The sequence below is a fragment of the Callithrix jacchus genome, chromosome 2 (assembly GCF_049354715.1).
Source record: "Callithrix jacchus isolate 240 chromosome 2, calJac240_pri, whole genome shotgun sequence".
Lineage (NCBI taxonomy): Eukaryota > Metazoa > Chordata > Mammalia > Primates > Cebidae > Callithrix > Callithrix jacchus.
Window position 1 is genome coordinate 133,723,156 of NC_133503.1, and position 13,425 is coordinate 133,736,580.

At 44.8% G+C, this 13,425-nt stretch overlaps 1 protein-coding gene across 41 annotated transcripts in view; it reads right to left on the reverse strand.

The window, feature by feature from the left end:
- PDE8B (phosphodiesterase 8B) overlaps window positions 1–13,425 on the reverse strand; it is a 348,230-nt gene that overhangs the window by 68,644 nt on the left and 266,161 nt on the right. For 25 of the 41 annotated variants that reach the window (XM_078365293.1, XM_035291356.3, XM_035291355.3 and 22 more), the window contains 3 exons: window positions 9,263–9,403; window positions 7,669–7,757; window positions 5,428–5,488 (listed from right to left, as the gene is read on the reverse strand). The exons of 9 other annotated variants lie outside the window; for them this stretch is intronic. In XM_078365293.1, coding sequence (XP_078221419.1) covers window positions 5,428–5,488; window positions 7,669–7,757; window positions 9,263–9,403 — 291 coding nt within the window. The remainder of the gene's footprint in view (window positions 1–5,427; window positions 5,489–7,668; window positions 7,758–9,262; window positions 9,404–13,425) is intronic. 7 more of the 41 variants (XM_078365302.1, XM_078365304.1, XM_078365309.1 and 4 more) reach the window with 1 other exon arrangement.

The following is a 13,425-nucleotide window of genomic DNA, read 5'->3' on the forward strand; positions in this document are numbered from 1 at the left end:
ATATTCCAATTGTATAAAATCCATTCGAAATGTGACTAGCCGCTTTCAGAGATAGCAGTAGTCATGCTTTCAGTTGCAGTAGCCTTTTTCTCCAATTTTTAAAAAAAGAAGTCACACTTGGATGTGTGCCTTGGAAGACTGCAGAAACTATTCTTTGTAACATCGTGTGAGACATCTATCGGCTACATATAGATCAACTTTACGTGGAATAAGAATTTGGGACAAGACAGAAGCTGCATCTTTCATTTCCTAAGCCATCCAAAGGTTATTGTGTTAAGGAGTAAAACTTAGTTTTCAAAATAATTTTCTGATGTCTATGGGGCATACATAGTAGGAATTATGAAAAGGCATCACCCACAGTCCCCACCCCAAGGCGAGAACTCACCCAAAGCAGCATAAGGTTAATGATGCAATGGGTGGTGCAGATAAAAAGTGACCCTGCCCCCTTTTTGCAGGGTAGAGACATGGGCTGGAAGGTTTGGCAGATTTCTTGGAGGGAGGAGAAACTGAGTTGAGTCCTAAAGGACAGGGATGCAAGAAAAGGTCCACACCATTTAAAAGCATGAACAAAGGGCCAAATACTGGGAATTTAGGATAAACCAAAATTTTGTTTTTATCACTACCTAGCAATGAACAGAACCCAGTAAGTAAATCCCTGAAGCTCTCTCTCCTCGTTCTTGCTCCCACCACTCTCTTCTCTCAGTTCTGCTGAGAATGCCGTGAGAAATTAGACTCTGTCAGGGCTAAGGATCCTGGTTTGCCAGAAGCTGAAGGAGAAGGCCCCACATCATGCGAAGGCCCATTGGCCACACCACCCCTAGAAAGGAAAGAGGTGAAACAGACAGAAATGGGCAAATGTGGGGAGAGTAAAGCCATGGGGCAGTGGAGGCCAAGGACACATCCAAGAGAAGGCCAGCCTGAGGGTGGGAACCAGAATGAGCCACTGAGGGTCACGGGCAGCAGAAACCCATTGAGAGGATGGTCCAAGCAGATGTAAGGACTGGATGGGAAAATCTGTGGACTCTCTGGAGGCCTACAGAAGGCAACTGAAGGTAGAGTATGGATAAAAGAGAGAAGGCAAAAGAGGGAGGGAGAAAAGAAAGATGGTGTGAGGCTGCCTCTTTCCCAGAGTACTGGGCACAGTACTCAAGGATTCTTTCCTTGAGTACTTGGGTGCTTGTGAGTTCAGCTGGCTGTGAGCACAGTTCTGCGAGGCTGGACAGAAATCGACCAAAGGTACTTGAGCAGCCTGTCAGTCACACTCAGATTGCACACATCTCAGACAAGGGCCATGTTCCAGGACCTGCTGGGCTTGAAGAGAAGATCCTGGAGCCTGGTGAGAATGTGGGGCAGTCTCCTCTGTGACATGCTGGTGAAGCCAGGTTGTGCCAGGAAAAACAATCTTACTAGCTGCCAATTGGTGGCTTTGCTCTGTTCTCACAAAAGGGCAGGAGGTCATTCTGACTGGGGGGGCTGACCATCTTCTTTAACCCACCATCTCAACCTGTAGCTAAAGGGTTTTGAAGTGTATGTGGTCCCTTCAAGAATAAGCCTTCCCCACTTTGCTGCCCAGACAACTTAGGGATGGTGACCATGTCTAACTGTCCACTGGCCCTCACTAGCTCCCATGCATCCCACTTCTGTTCAGTTTTCTGGGGCCTGTGGTGTCCCCTTGCCCGAGTTTGCTCAATAGGGCATGGTACTCCCCGCTGTCCAACAAAGAGCTCTACTAGAAAGTGAGACCTAACTTTCTGCAGCAGTTTGAGAATGATTGAAAGAGGCTCTGCATCTCCCCACAAAAACATTCTCTAAATGTTTGCTTAAGCACCCATCAGAATGTCCTCTAGGGAAAGTAAAAGCCTCCTAGCTGCCTGGGAAACTGGTTACAGCATCGTTTCCTGGAGGCTCAGTGAGTCTGGGGCTGACTCATTGCTAGAAACAAGAGGATGTCTGTAGCTCATTAGCATCCAGTCACCTGCAAAAGGGCAGGTGAGGTGAATCTGTGATAGGATTTGGCAAGGGAGAGAAAGTTCAGACCAGGTCTGTCCAATAAAAATATTGTGTGAGCCATGCATGCAAACTACACATGTAATTAAAAACTTCTAGCAGCCACATTAAAATGTAAAAAGAAGAGCTGATAGCTGGGTGCGGTGGCTCACATCTGTAATCCCAGCACTTTGGGAGGCCGAGGCAGGTGGATCAGGAGGTGCTAACTTGAGGTCAGGAGTTCAAGACCAGCCTGGCCAACCTGGTGAAACCCCGTCTCCACAAGAAATACAAAACTTAGCTGGGCACGGTGGCACACACCTGTAATCCCAGCTGCTCAGGAGGCTGAGACAGGAGAATCGCTTGAACTCAGTGAACCGAGATCGTGCCTCTGCACTCCAGTCTAGTGAGACTCTATTTAAAAAAAAAAAAAAAAAAAAAAAACAAGAGCTGATATAACGTCAGGGCCCTAACTGCCTCCTTTTTTCTCTGTGCAAGTATGACTCTTGGACCATGGTTGCAGATCCTTGAAATTCTGAAGTTTGAGTCATGCATTTGCATTTGGATTTTGTCTTCATAAAAAGGCAAAAGCTTCAGGGGACCATGGTCCTCATATTCACACCAGTATGGAGAGGTGAGATAAAGTTTGAGACAGGATGCAGAGGTTGGCACGAAGGCAAAAATAAGTGTATGAAGGAGAGAAGGGGTACTTCTGGGAGGTCAGGGTAGACTGTTGCTGGCCTAAGAAAATGGAACATCCAAGAAAGAAAATTATCTTCAAGAAATGAAGTCAGCAACCTTTTCCTGTGCAGGACCAGAGGGTAAATATTCAGGCTCTGCAGGCCATGTGGCCTTAGCTCTGCCACCATAGTATGAAAGCAGCCAGAGGCGCAACACACAAGAGAGTGTGGCTGTGTTCCAGTAAAACTTTATTTACAGTGCAGGCCACATTTGGCCTGTAGGCTCTAGTTTCTTACCCCCTGCTTTAGACAATACCTACAAATCTCAGATAACCTCCTTAGGTCCTGGGTTTTGAGCTTCTCCAGTGCTTGGTTCACACCTCCTCTGTGCTGCATTCCATTTATTCTGTTTACCTGTCTGTGGCCTCCCTGGCATCTGGGGCAGATGCATTGCATCCCTAGTGCCAGTACAGAACAGGTGTTTACCTCATACCTGGGGAGAAAATGTGTGTGCAGAGGAGGGAAAGACAGCAGACAAACCTCACTGAGCATTTCCACCCTCTTGGCAAAAAGCTACAGGCTCATATAGGAAAAGGAATCTTTGCTGACAGCAAGCAGTACCAGGAGACAGCAGCCTGGCTTACGGCATCACTCCTTGTTAAAATGCAAACCCATGAGCTGATTTTGACATCAGAGCTAAACCCCAGAAAACTGCACCACCGGAACCACCTGCAGACAGGAGCCCTCTCTGGAACAGATCCCACTGCCATTCACTGCAGCCTCCTTTGATGAGAAGAAGCAACACTGAAGCTAGCCAGAGGTATAAAAATGCTTTGTTATTAGAAACTCTAAATGTCTCTCTAGGCCTGTGCAGTACCATTAGGTGACGTCAATGGCTCAGGGTATCTGAGCTCTGCGTTTCCACTTTTCTCAGAGCAGCAGCTAATTCATGGTGGTAAAGGCGTTTCTATTTAGAGCCTCAGGAAAAAAGCAGGTGGCCCCCCACCCCTGCATCCTCCAGTCTGGTGCTAAGGGCTTGCATGCTGTCCCAGTGGGACAGGAGGACTTTACAGCAGGCAGGATGCCAGGACTGAGACATTCTGTTTCATTCACGTTAGCCAGCAGCTTGAGGGCCTACTACATGCCAGGCAGTGTGAGCACGCAGGACAGCACAGACCAGTGGCCCTGCTAGAGGGGAGAGGGCAGTTTAGCACACAAATAGCTGTGAAAATGGTCGGGAGTGATACAAAGTACAGAGGGTACCCTGGGGGCCTTCAGGAGGAAGGTGCTACTTAATGTTTCCTGCACTGGGCCATGAAGAACTGGTAGGATTTGGGTGCATGGAGTTGCAGGGAGACTGGTGACAGGGAGAGTGGGGGTCCCTGTCATTAAGTGAGAAAGGGGGTAAGGAGGAGCAAGGCTGAGTTGGTGGGGGAAGGGCATGAACTGGACAAGAACTGTGCTTGGTCAATTTCTAGCATGAGAATGAATGAGCCCCAGTGGACCCGTGTCCTCTACTGTGGCTCCACAGCCCAGAAATGTTGGTCTGCACTGCTTGTGTTCAGAAGTTTGTCTCTAAAGAGACACCAGGTGTCCTGTCCCTCTCTTTCTGCCTTTGTCAGCTCTTACGAAGAACTCATTCTTTCTTCTGGTATGTTGCAATGTGGCTGTTGGAACACGTTGTTTTTTTCCCTATGAAAGGCCATTCTTTCCTTTGCCAGAGGTCTCCAAAGACTTGCCTCTCACAAGGTAATAAGTGAAAACATCCTGATTTCAGATGAAATTCTTAGGGCTGGAGGAAGCATTTTATCTTGAACTATGTCTTTTAAAGAAGCATGCGGACATGGACCCTTTTGATACCTTGAGACAACTGACTGAAGATCCTCACTGCTCACTGGGCTCACCCCACTGTCTACTCACATGCCGTTGGTTCCAGGTGATGTCCAGGCCTGGCTGGGCTTCACCTTCTCATCCAGCACTTCACACATTTCTGCCATCCCCTACTAAAATGGATTACACCACAGAAGCCCTTGAAATCCCTTAGAGATACTGCCCCTTCTTTAAAATCTTCATAAAAATCAAAGGCCATATGTTTTAAACTTTCAGAAATAGATCACTGATAATTATGTTTGTTGCATAATGGTTAATCTACAATGATATGAATATATACATAATCTACAATGAAGTGAAAATACACAGAATCCAGTAGTAAAAATACTAACCAAATAGAAAAAATACCTACACCAATGTTGCCCTCCATTATAAAATGACCTTAAAAAGTTCTTAAATATAGTGGCTTATTAAACTTCTGTTACTGCAGATGATAACATTCAAATGCATTGTTCCATATGATACAAAGGTAGGAAAAAAGCCATAGTAATAATTTGGAATGATTCTTATTTTTGTAAGAATTTATAGGGGTGAAATGCTCAAATGAATATATACTTTCCAATTGATTAAGAAATTAAGATAAAAATAGGACATTTTTTATTTGGAGGAAGAATTTTATACTTTATATATTAGAGAGTTCCTCAGCCACAAGCTAAATCATAACTGATGTGCACTAAAAATAAAGTTATATAGGCTTGCAGGGAAATAAAAAAAATTGTCAAAGAAGCATAATTTTTCCATAAACCTTCTTAATTGGCAGCTACAATTAGACATGGAGAAAGACAAGCAGAGAACAGTGGTGAGACAAGCAGAGAACAGAAGTGACGCACGGCCAAGCAGACAAAGCCAGCGAAGGGAGCTGATACTGTACCTGCTTATTATTGTCAGTGGTACAACACAGTTTCTTGAGGGAGACAAAATGCCTAATTTTCCTAATAACATAAATAATCAGTTATTAGTGAGTCAGATATGAAATGATTCAACAAATCGCCAAATGAAAACATCAACAGACGTCTTAAAGCTAAACTCCAGGGTTCATCCTAGGGCAGCTTTAAAATTCCAGCAAGACTCAGTCTACAGAAAACACAGTTTTCACACAGAGCCCACACATGCCTTTGGAAACTGGGCCTCCCTTATACATCACAGTGGGCTCAGAAACACTTCCCGAACAGTATCTCATTTTGTAATTGACTCCTAACATCTGGCTCCTAGACATCTTCAGTTGATAGGATAAAATGCTGCTACAAACATATTAGTTTTAATTCTGCTGATACTAATAATTGCATGGCTACAAAAGATTCCTTTGGGCAATGACCACATTTCATGGCTGCTGGTTTTATAGTAAGTATCCCATATTCTTTCACACTATAATTGTCACCATAATGGCATGTTTCAGGCAGATAAAAATCCTCTCATTTCAAGGTCATGGACTGGGTCCCTGAACTCAGTGGGTGGTCTTACTTTTTATCATTGTCACAAGGAAAATCAGGCAAAAGACTACAGGTACCTCAGCCCTGTGCCAAAACCAGCTCATAGTCAATATTTTACTGAGAGTAAAGCCATGAAATCCAGAGTTACATTAGGCTTTCTGCCCCAGAAGCCCATGGGGCGTCCCGCTCTCTCTCTCTTTACCTGGTTCACTTTTCTCTGGAGGCCTCTGAAAAGAGGATAGAAAATACTGGTTATTCTGTAATGAACTTCACTCAACTAAGAAGAGGTAAAATTTCCCCACTATTAATAAGAATTGCCACTAATGGCTCACTGCCTACAATTACAGGGAAAATAACACTGGAAATTGTGTCTGGACAAAAGAACTTCTTCTTATCTGTAAAATCAGAAAGATCAGAAAAAAATGTATCCTGATGGAAATTGCCGGACAATAGCATGTCTGCTCTGCTTTGGTTGTCTAATGATTCTGGTCACACATACAAAGGGATTCTTAGCTTTGATTTTCTGAGGAGATGGTCTAAGGACGAGGATAAAAACATGACAGCCATGGACATCATCTCCACCCTGTGGCTCTCAGCATGGCTTGCTGGGAGAATGGCCACGCTGAGGCCAGGCCGCTCAGAAGGAGGGCCGAGAGGAAGCTTCTCTCCAGCTCACAACCTCAGTCAGGGGCCTGTCAGTGCCCCCATCATCCAGAGTGAAGCAAAAACAGAGCTCAAAATTACAAAATGGCATGAAATACCAGGTGGTACTGATGGGAGGTAGCCTGAATTGATGGGAGAGCAATTTTGAAACTAACTAAAATTGGAGGAGAAATAAGCCATTACAAATACCTGGCCGATTTGATGAAACATCTTGTTTTCTACTCATGCAACAATTTGCAAGGAACTTAAGTACTCCTAAGAGTCACAGGTGAGACTCCCGTCCCAGTTACTGGCAGGATGATTGTGGCTTCATCTTTTTCTGACAGGTCACACAATGTTGTGTTCCTTATACACTCAAACTATGAACCTGGTGTTGACCTTCAGGCTGGTTTCGCAAGGCTCACCATGATGAGGGGGTCCTGTTTGGCTTTGTAAATCTTCTCACAAAATTTAACCAGAGGAAGGAAGAGGAATTACATATTTTTCTTATCTCTCTATAAAAGAGAGAGGCTTCTCTGGTCATCTGAAATTCAGTGGATTGAAATGCCTTCAACTCCTGGTCAGACACATATTTCTCTCTATAAACCATGGCCCCGGAGGAACAAGTCCAGAACCAGCTTGGAGGAACCAGCATGGAGCCAGGTCCTCGAGCAGGAGGAAAGGTTGGCTCCCTGTGCACTGAGTGCTAAGGCCAGCGAGCACTGGCAGGAGACCACTGTTGTTATGGGGAAAGGGAAACCCAGAAATCAAGCCCCTTTAGTGGGCACTGGGAATGACAGAAGGCGTGGATGAATCAGGTGGAGATGCGAGGCTGGGGTGATGCTTCATAACGGACATGGAAAACCCTGTTTGGGGGTTGCTACCAGCTGAGTAGAAGCACCCTTGGTCTATAATACTACCTTCAGCACAATCCTATTGTATTTGTGGATGTAAGGCTCATACTGGCATTGCAAGCCCGATGCCCATGAGGGCCTTGAGTCTTTATCTTCTGCTAAAGGAGTTGAAGAGTTTGCTCTCACCCTCCTTGGCCAATCACTGGGGTGATCTTCACGTGCTGTTGAATGCTGTCCCCGGATTTCCGTCTGGCATAGTAAACCCCCTGCCACTCCTACATGGACAAAGAGAGCTCTTAAAATCCTTCAGTCAAGGATGACAGCTGCTCCTGCAGAGGGTCTCAGCAGGCTGAGGAGTAAAGTTCCCACATGCTTTCGTTTCATTTTACAATGCCTGCTATATTGTTGTACCCACTGCAATGCTGACATGGCTGCATGTGTGAAGACAAGACCACGGATCCATGTATCCAACACCAGGCTGTCTGTCCCAGCTCCCAGGACACTTGGCCTGCGGGTGGAATTCTGCTCTCAGCCCTATGGCTGCTGTGGCACCAGGTCAAGGGATTCTTCTGAGGTCTCTCTCAAAATCTTCACTGCAATCTGTGAACCTGGCACTATCATACTAAATTTACAGATGGGCAAACTGAGGCTCAGAGAGTCTAGGTAACTTGCCCACATTAGGAAGCAGAAAATCTGCTTAAAAGTTCATGTCTATTCAACACTTGCTGAAGCCCATTATCTTTCAAACATCCTATCAGCACCCCAACCAAGGCTTCTCTGGGGTTAGTCTGGTTCCTCATAGTTTCCATGAATGAGGCCAAGGGGAGCGTAAAGATCCCTGCTCTCTGAACCTGGGAGGTTTGGCTAATCAGAAACTGAGATTCCCTGCAGCCATTTCTTGCCCCCTCTCTCATATAAGGTGGCTAATTGGTATGCATCTTGGTATGTGTGGCTGTATTCTTTTGGGAACAATTTTTGGAAACGTTTACAATATCTTGTTTCCCTTTTGGTCTCATTGCCCCAATTAAAAAAATATTTTGACCATTGTCGATGATCCAAATGTATCTGATCCCTCTAAAATGTTCCATCTATTAAATGGATACAGTGCTTATCTACTTCACATCACAGAAGGGAAGATGAAAGAAACTGTATGTGAAGAAGCATTCTGAACGCTTAACAGAAAATGCACAGGCAGTTCCAGCAATGAGAGGCAGTGCTCCACAGGAGGAGAGGGCTTCAGGGAAAATTCCTGTCAGACTTCCCCCATTTCCTTCATCCACCCAGATGAAGGGAAAGTCACTGGAGGAGCAGGTGCAGGTGGGAGGAGAAAGCTACAAATGTATGTCGAACAGTGATCAGAGAACATAAAACGAAAACTGGGAAAAAACCTGGCCTACCTGTAAATACTGATATTAAATATGTCTAGTCCCCCAAACACTGGATAAACTGAAAAAACACAACAGCTCTCTGGGTGGAACTCCGATCAGAGATACTCACAATATTTCAGCAATGACAGATGGGACATATTCATGCACAGGATGAAATATTTTTACACAGAATCACCAGATTCTCTACCAACATGATAAGCACCAGATTCACTTGAGTTCCAAAGTTAACTTAAAAATGAACCCACTTTGCAAATATAAAAGAGCTTTCACTTAATTATGACATTATTACAAAATAATGTCTTAACTAATCTTAAGAACGAAATTCTAAGACTCACAGAAAAAAAGTGCATTGGGGACAGGGTTTGTGGATTGATTTTGCGGGTGTGACCCACCTTTCCCTTCTTGATGCATGTATTGATGGTGTCGAGAAGGTCTGCCCGGTTCTTATCGCTTTTGGGCAGATCAGCGAGTTCTTTTCCCAGGAGCTCACCTTTGTGGTAGCCCATCATCCTTTCGAAGGCTGGGTTGACATACTGTTAATGGGAGGTGGGTAGAGATCAGTGTGGGGACACAAGACAGCGTTCGTGAAATGTCTGTGTGCCCTGTAGGCAGACTTGTTGGGACCCAGAGGAAGTTCCCAGGGCAAACATTCTCTGATGCAGTTGGCTGGCCAGGTCCTGCTGCCCCTCTCCATCCCCAAACCCTTCCTAGAGTAGTTGCCTCCCTCCTGGCAGCAATTTATTCATTCAACGGCCATCCTGATCACCTATAGGAAATCAGAAGAAACTTCAGCAGGAATAAACAGGAAGCTCTCATCTAGCAGCACCAGCCTCTTGGAGAACTCATCCCCCATCTACCGCCCCATGAATAAGGAAAAACTCAGAGAAAAAAAAAGAGAAAGAAACATGAATTAGGACTGGGTCCATATGTTTGTAGTTAAGAAAAAAAAAAAAAAAACAAAAAAACAGCTTCAGGCTGGGCACAGTGGCTCAAGCCTGTAATTCAATTCCAGCCCTTTGGGAGGCTGAGGCAAGAGGATCAGTTGGGCCCAAAAGTTCAACACTAGCCTGGAAAACACAGCTAGACTCTACCTGTACAAAAATAAAAAAGTTAGCCAGGTGTTGTGGCACACACCTGTAGTCCCTGCCACTGAGGAGGCTGAGGCAGAAGGATCACTGGAGCCTGGGGTTTTGAGGCTGCAGTGAGCTATGATTGCACCATTGCACTCTAGCCCAGGCAACAGAGCAAGACCCTGTCTCTTATAAACACACAAATTAACAAATACGAACTCCTTTCAACAGTGGTGGCTTATATTATGCACATCTCTGCAACTGGATTTCTCCTGTCTCTTTTCCAATTGCCACCACTTACTGAATCAGTTTTTGCTACAGTTGGGGTCACTACTAGTAGAACTGGAACAATAAATTTCAGTTAAATGGCTTGGGCAGGGGGCAGCCCTTTCAGTGCTCAGCTCAGCAGGTGTGAAGCGCCCCTCAGCAGATTCTGGAGCCAGCAGACTCAGAGGTTTCTTTCCAAAATTCTGCCCAGGGTCCTAGAATTTAGAGCCATGACCCTAGCTGACTCCCAGGTCCTGTCCCACCCTCTGATTTCTTTTCAAAGAACACAGATGGGGGCTGAGTGGAGACAGACAAGTGGTGAAGAATGTGGGGAAAAGTGAACAGACTGCATCTGGGTCATGGATTTCTTTGGGCATAAATTGCATCCATCTGCTGCTTTGGAGATGTTCAGACCAAGTTTAATCACTCTTGCCCTCAACTGCGATGGCAGCAGTCATGGACAGGGTGGTGCAGGGACACTTGGGGAGCTGTTCCCTGGGAGACACAGCCTCTATTAACACAGTCAATCCTGAGAGTTGAAGGGGTTTGCAAGATGCTCTGGTCATCAGGCCTTTGGTAGGTGAATGAAGAGGAGTGGGCCTGACATTGTCTTCATGGATATCCAGACCCTCTCCTGGTCCCATCACTGACATGCGGTAGTCAGGGCCCTCCCTAGGCAGAGAAGGGCAACATTTACAGTGTGACCACTGCTCACAAAGTCAGCCCTATGCCTCCCTGGCCCACCCTTGCAGGCTGCTGAGCTATCTGCATGTCTCCCTCATCTCTGAGCCTTTCCTCACGTGTTCTCTCTGCTTATAATACTCTTCGCCATCTCTTTCCCTCTCCTCTTCCAGGAAGCCTTCCCTGACTCCCCTGCCTTGTCCACTCCCAAGAGCTGCCACTGATGCCTGCGCAGACTTTCAGTGACTTATTACACCGAATTTAAATTTTTGTTTATCTCTCTCTCCCAGTGGACATTCAACTCCTCAAGGGCAAAGACTATTCTGAATTGATCTTTGGATACTCAGAACTATTTAGTAACTATTTGATGAATGAATGGAAAATATTAGAGAATATATTATTTTCTTTATTTGTTGGCTATATCCTCATGCCTTTTCATATGTGTTCATTCTGCCTTCTCTATTAAGTCATAAATTTGGGTAGAAGTCATGGCCCTACTTTCACACCAGGGTTTCTGAAACCTCACAATGCAACAGGTACTCCCAGCTATGGATTCCGGAGCCAAGGTACCCAAGTTCAAATCCTGGCTCTGCCAATTACTAGCTACAAAACCATGGACAAATTACTTAACTTACCTGGTTCTCAGTTTCCTCATCTGCAAAATGAGTACAATAGTGATACCTGACTCAAAGGACTGATTTAAGAAATAAATGAGTATATAAAATACTTAGAACTGAGCCTAATTTATGGCAAGTACCATATTAAGTGTTTTAAAGCAAATATAGAGAGAGTTTAGATTGATGGGGACATGGAAGGAAGAAGAGAAGAAGGAAAGGAGGGAGGGAAGATGGGTGGATAGGTAATAGATGGATAGACAGACAGACAGATATTACTTCTAAATTTTAAGTGCTGCTGCCTGACCTCTGAAGATTTGTACTCAAAAAGGCATCTAACTACTTGATTGGGGTGCCCTGAAAAGGATGCTGATATCAAGGTAAAAACATATATGAACTATCCCATCCAATGATGACATCCTCAAAATGTATAGCACATAGGTCATTTCATCTTACATACAACATCCTCTATTCATCTCCTTCCTCCTTCCTCCTGTTTTAAGTTCCATGCTATAGATTGCCGGTACATTTTTCTAAAGGAGGATGTAAAGGTTCTCTGGGGAACAAAGAGCTGTAAAGTCTTCTGTCGGAGTCCAAGTTTCCCTTCCAAGGCAGTGACTGTCCTTCCACCTCTCCTTTACAGCATCTATTATATTGGCCTCATGCTCCTGTTTCTTTCTGTTCACGGCAAAGGCTGGGAGATGATTAATATCATAATGTGACACCATCACAATATTACCTCTCCCAGGGATACAGGCTTTCTAACCACCAGTTGATAACTGGAGAATGAAAGACTCTGTTCCCTATTCTAGAAGTTGTTTGTTAGATTACAGGTGGAGAGGGACAGCTAGTGGAGCCCCTTCTCTTCATTTCTGAAATCAAATCCAGCTGCACAGTGCAAAACAGGGAGGTGCAAAGAAAATGTGCTTCGTGAATAGAATTGATTATTCAAGTCTGGGTATAAGTGGGGGAGATGTGGGATTTTTGTGCTTGGTCTGTAACAGAAACACATCTGGCTCTCTCTGTGGTCCAGAAGGCAGACCTGTGGGCAGGTGGGCCACTAACAGCCAGCAACATGAGGAAGCCTTCAGATAGATTTCAAGGAGCAGCCAGAAAACATCTTCTAAAAATACAGCTAAACAGGAAACCAGGTAGGAAGGCTTTGGAGACATGACTATATATTTTAGTTCCAATACTTATTACTAAGGCTTTTCTTGGATAAGCTCCTTGACCTTGTTGGGACTCAGTTTCCTCATCTGTACTACAGGGCAATGATGTCTCTTTCCTACCCCTACTGAATAGAAATGAGATAACTTAATGAAAGTGCTGATGACAGGGCCTAGGCAGGGTAGGCTATTGATGTCATTGGTGTGGTATGAGAACAGGGTGTGTGTGTGCGCACTGGGAGACTTCAGAGCAGACAAATGTGAGGCTTCTGCCGTGGGGTTCACTGTGTCACGCCCACTTCTTTGGTGCCCTACTGATGACAACAAGTGCTCCTCACACTCCATGCCACTCTGCAAACCAACTGCAGATAACGAAGCACCAATTAGTGGAAAGTCTACATTTCAGAGTATTTTACAAATACAGATGTCTTACTTTACAACAATTATAATAAGAACACCTCATTTCTAGAAAGGTTTCTCTGCTACAAACATTTCCTTAGGAAGATGACATTCAGGTAAGAATGCTTTATAATTAGAATACCCACTATAGGCAAATAAATGAGTATCTTTGAAAATATTCGTTTCATAGGCATTTATAAGCATTTACTGTACCATTCTGACTTACTCTATGTGAATAGGGTCTTCACAGATGGTCAAAAGAGTTTACCCCAGTTCTGGCTGGGTGCAGTGACTCACACCTGTAATCCCAGCACTTTGGGAGGCCAAGGCAGGTGGATCACCTGAGGTCAGGAGTTTG